The sequence below is a fragment of the Nelumbo nucifera genome, chromosome 3 (genome assembly GCF_055504915.1).
Source record: "Nelumbo nucifera cultivar China Antique chromosome 3, China Antique-T2T, whole genome shotgun sequence".
NCBI classification, from domain to species: Eukaryota; Viridiplantae; Streptophyta; class Magnoliopsida; order Proteales; family Nelumbonaceae; genus Nelumbo; species Nelumbo nucifera.
Window position 1 is genome coordinate 95,555,014 of NC_142651.1, and position 5,160 is coordinate 95,560,173.

Sequence of the window (5,160 nt, forward strand, 5' to 3'; positions counted from 1 at the left end):
GTCTGCACTGTCCAATATGTTAGAATTGGTTTTAATTAAGACTGGTTCTAACCCAGACCTGGTCCACTGACACCTGTGTTCTATCTTCTATCAATGGACCTGATATTTGTTCTGACCAAATCCAATATAAATCCATTATGGATGAATCAGGTCCAATCCAATCCAGCAAATACTTTGGACCATTAAGTCTGGACTGGTCCAATTCAATATGTCTTATTGGTCTGTTCAGTCCGGACGAATTGATTTTAATTTTGGCTGGTCCAGTCCAAAACCGATCCATAGACACCCCTATTTGTCAACTTTGTATTTGGTTCTTGACATAATAAGGATTAGTATGTAGACGAAATTAATACAAGATAAGCCCATAAAACAACACTCCCTGGTCTGACTCAATTTCTTCTTTTTCTTTTATTTCTTTATTTTCTTTTATTTTTTTTCTTCATGGGACTACACAAAGGGAGGTAGTCCATCCCCTCCCTTAATCTTAGGGACTGGATTTGGTCCAATCCGATCCAGTCCAATGTGAGTCCATTATAACTGGACCAGGTCCAATCCAATCCAATGTATATTTTGGACCAAATTGTACCGGTCAATTCAATGTTTGGACCATCCAATCTGTTCAAATTCATTTTAATTTAGATTTGTTTCAATCCAAACCCAGTCCATTGACACCTATATTCTTATCTTATATCAATGGATTAGATATTGACTTAATCCAAACCAATCCGATATAAATTTATTACGGATGAACCAAGTTCAATCTAATATAATAAATATTTTGTACCGAATTGATTCAATCCAATAATATGTCTTGTTGGTCCATCCAATCTGTCGAAATTGATTTTGGACTGGACGGGATCCAATCTAAAACCGGTCCATTGGCACCTTTACTTAATCCCCACCCAACCTAACCTGGTGATAGTGAGACTTGATCCCAATCCCAAATCTCTAATCCAACGAGTCAAAGATCCTACCAACAGGCACTCTGACTCAATTTCAAAACGTTATGAAATTGGAAATGTGCCTCCGAGCTCGAGGGCCTTTATTTCAGTCTGGAATGCATACAGCAGAAATATGGCTTTAATTTTGTTAGGATCTAAAAAATGATAAGGGAGCCTAAAGAAATTAGGTGGACCTCACGAGAAGATTCTTAAGGCCTCAGTCAAAAATTGGATAGGCCAAATTATTCCAGACCTATTCTTGGTCTCTGAGGACGTTAATTGATGACGTTGAATTTCTAATATACAGGCCAAAACAAGTGAGGCCCAAGAACGGCCAAGATTTGGCAATTGGTCATTCATATTGTTCAATTGGGATTTAAGGTCTGTTTGGTTTACAGTTGGAATCGGAATAGGAACCTTGAAATTCAGATGAGAATGGTCTATTTCCTTCACTTGTTTGGTTTAGATTAGAATTAGATCAATTAGAATGGATTCTTATTGCAATGGAAGGGAGAGGGAATGACTATTCCCTCAGATAAGGGCAACTTTTTGCCCTGAATATCAATAAAAGATAATAATTTTATAAAATAACAAAAATAAGTAAATTTTTTTTTTGGAAAATATCAAAGAAGGGCAGTGACACTGTTGATCGCCTTCCTCTGCCCTCCTCTGTATTCATCCGAATACACAGGATTTGAAACCTCGGTGAAGGACGCATTAACAGCGGTTCTCACGGGAAATGGCGTCGTCCCACTTCTAGTATTCCTATTGGAGAATGGCGGTTCTCGCAGAAAAAAGGATGCATTAACGGCTCTTTATTCGCTATGTTCGATGAAGGAGAACAAAGTCCGAGTTGGTCGATGCATTAATGGCGGTTCTCGCGGGAAATGGCATCGTCGCTGTGTTTCTGTACCAGATGTGAAAACCGCTTTGGTCGATGAAGGCGGCATCCCCGTACTTGTAGAGATCGTGGAGGTAAGACACAGAGAGAAAGAAGTCGCAACGGCGAGAGAGTGAGAGAGCGAGAATGAAAGAAATGGCGCAGTTGCTGTGTTTCCGTTCTCTTTTTTGTTTGGGTTTCTGAGTGCGAGAGACTAAAAGAACAAAGAACAAAGGAAGAAAATAAACAGTGTCATTTCCCTAAAAAAAATTATTTTATTTTAATTATTTTATAAAAATAAATAAAATATTCAGGACAAAAAATTGCCCTTATCTGCTGGAAACCCAAAGCTGAAAAGTCCATTCGAATTAATGAAAGCTAAAAAAGTCCATTCATTTGTTGGGTGGCATTTCTGGGCCCTTTGGGCTATTATTAGAGGAGAATCATCGGCACACGCCTGGTCAAAGTAGTCAGCCTATTGCATGCAGGATGCAGCAAAATGATTGGGTAACCAAAAACATTTCCTGTTCATATCTTCATCTTCTATTATTCTGGGTAAAGTTTTCTATGAGTTGATGAGACAAGAACTAGCCAATCTTCATTAAAAATGGAATCTAGAGAGACAGAGAGAGAGTAGAGTAGAGTAAGGTGTTCGATTTAACTTAGCAGAGAACGAAAAGGAAAATGAATGAAAAGGAAGGGTGACAAGCAATGCCCAACCCTCCATTTCAACAGTTTGAAGGCACATGACCTCTGTTATTTTTTCTTATATATAATTAAAAAAGGTAGGAGGAAAATCAGTTGACCCTCCTGCAGTTCAACCTAATCTCTCCATTGGTTCCAGTGAGGGGACTGATATTGCCCATCCTCACCATGGCAGCAGAAAAATCGCGTGCGAAAGAGGTCCCATCAGTACTATAGGAGCGAACCAAAGAATCCTGGGATCCACCGTTGAAGAGCTCCTGGTCTGAATGCAGCAGCCCACGCCTAGCCACAAGGTTCCCATAGTAGTTGTTATCAAACCGGGCTGGGGTCTGTATGTCAAGCGGGGCCAAATTGGCATCGCCACCCGTCGCCGGGCAGTTCGCCCTTCTCGTCGCTGCGAAGTTGGCGTCGATGTTGGTGTCGTTGTATATACGGTTTCGGAAGGTGCGACACTGAGCCTGGCCTATGGTGTGGGCGCCCGACAGCACCGTCATGTCCCGCGCGCTAAGGCCCTTGGCAGCAAACTTGGATATGAGGCTGGAGAGGTTTTCGCTTGGCCCTGGAATCTGGCTGTTGGCTCCACTTTGGCTCGCTGTTCTTGCATCTCGTCGTCCTAGTGGCACATTCCATGTAGGTCCTCCCAGCTGCAATTACAGAAAACGCTCAGAGAGAGAGAGAGAGGGAGAGAAAGAGAGAGTAGGCTGTGATGCTAACCAACACTACTCCATCTCGTGCAGCAAGAGCGAGGATGTCTGCACATGACACAGTCGCATTGCAAGAGGCCTCCACTTGAGATTTAATGGAGTCGATCACTTCGAACCCACGTGCTGAGTTTCGATTTGGGGCTGCGTTCTTTTCCCCGGTAAAGGTAGCTGTGTCGTCGAGAAGGATTGACGCGTCACAACCCTGGATTGGAACAGTCATTGAAGTGTTAGCTAGCTAGCCTAGACCAGAGAAAATATGTATGTAACAACTGTACGTAACACACAAAGAGACAGTGAAGACAGAGACAAATTAAGGGGATAATAGGGTGTTAACGGTGGATACGTTAACAAAGCAATCGTGGAAGAAAAGGCGAAGGATGGAGGCACCCAGTCGCCTTTCTCTGTTGACAGCTTGCCTCATTCCATTGCGAACGATGGTTGGTAGGTTAGGGCAAGTATTGGCGTAAAAGTTTGTCGAGAGCTGTGCATGGGCTGAGTACGCAAGGAGGGAAAGGAGAGACAGCGTGAGAAAGAGTTGGGTGGTAGTTGTAGAGGCCATTGCTCACAACTCTGGGTATCGGAAGCTTAGACTGATTATTAGCTTGTGACGAGAGAAAGGTCGCAGTTCTCTACTTATATAGCAATATAGCATAAAGTAGGCATATGTCGTGTATGCATGGGAAGAGTAAGGGACAGAGAGAGCGAGAGAGATGAAAAGTAGTGGAGCTTAATTTCAAAATTTGCAGCTGGGAACGCGGTTTGCGGTTTACTTTGGCCGTTTCTCCTCCAAACTGAAAGCGCTTTTAGGAAGCGAGAGAGAAGTAACCTCTTCTTTTTTGTTTTTCAAACCAATGTTCACATTGTCGCGGTCCTGATGAAGCTGCTGTTACATCAGGTAGGTGTGAACATTGAACACTGAAGTCGCTGATAAACCCCTTAATGTTTTATTAAGAGTTAACTTAATTTTGATACGGACACTGTCTAATTAGCGCAGGGATCGACAAAATAAAAAATCATGGCCTAAGATGTATTGCAGTGGCCCATCAAGAACCCACTTCATCTAATTCAAGGTAGGGTCATGGCAATAAATCAAACACTTTGATTCAATTTGTATCAACTCAGGGCTACCACACTATTCGATCGATCGTAGCAATTGTGGGTTGTTGTTTTAAAGGGTCCCCTACATGACTGAGTATATCACCACTGTCATTCAAACTCATGTGAGCAAATTAAGGCAGCCTTTACCTCTAATCAGAAATTCAGAATTGGATAGACAATCGGGGAATGCAATTGAATATCATCCAAAATTTTAGATTTAGATACAGATCATTCATAGTTAAAAGTCTTGACTTGATTTATTAAATTAGAATAATAAACAATCCCTTCTCTCATTTCCACCATATATGGTGTTCTATGTTCATGAGAAGATATCCAATAAACTTGGAACTTTATTTTCCTTTTTTTTATTTGAAGTTATCTTTTCATGAATATATATCAAAATTTATTGGGTTGGTATAAAATTATTACACAAATTTCTAACCACAAGCTCATCTCCATGTGGGGTACTTGTGACCCCCTAATTTGTTAAAAGTAAAGTAAAATAGAACCCATCAATGTTCTTCTGATTAAAATTCTCAAGTACCCAAAGGTGGCACTTAACCATATCTGATCCATGCTTCATGTTCCCCCCAAAAAATCCAAATTTATTAGTAGCTAATAATCTCCATGGTGAATGTGGTTCCAAATTTATCACTCTTCTTGGTGATGTACATAGGACCCTAGTTGTTGTTTACTAAACAGCTATTTTTAAGTAGTATTGAACTTATCTTTAGATGCATGGAAGATTTTCAGTCTTAGAAAGCAATTGACTGCTTTTATAGGGTTCTTGTAGTCTTACCCCTTTCATTAAAACACATCCTACTTAATTTAG

At 40.8% G+C, this 5,160-nt stretch overlaps 1 protein-coding gene across 1 annotated transcript; it reads right to left on the reverse strand.

The window, feature by feature from the left end:
* Positions 1-2,395: 2,395 nt before the first annotated feature.
* On the reverse strand, positions 2,396-3,855 carry LOC104589740 (peroxidase P7-like). The gene is made up of 3 exons (XM_010248162.3): positions 3,574-3,855; positions 3,241-3,432; positions 2,396-3,170 (listed from the first exon to the last, which is right to left on the reverse strand). Exons 1-3 carry the CDS (start codon positions 3,787-3,789, stop codon positions 2,619-2,621), a joined length of 960 nt encoding a protein of 319 aa, XP_010246464.1. The 5' UTR covers positions 3,790-3,855; the 3' UTR covers positions 2,396-2,618.
* Between the last annotated feature and the right edge of the window lie 1,305 nt (positions 3,856-5,160).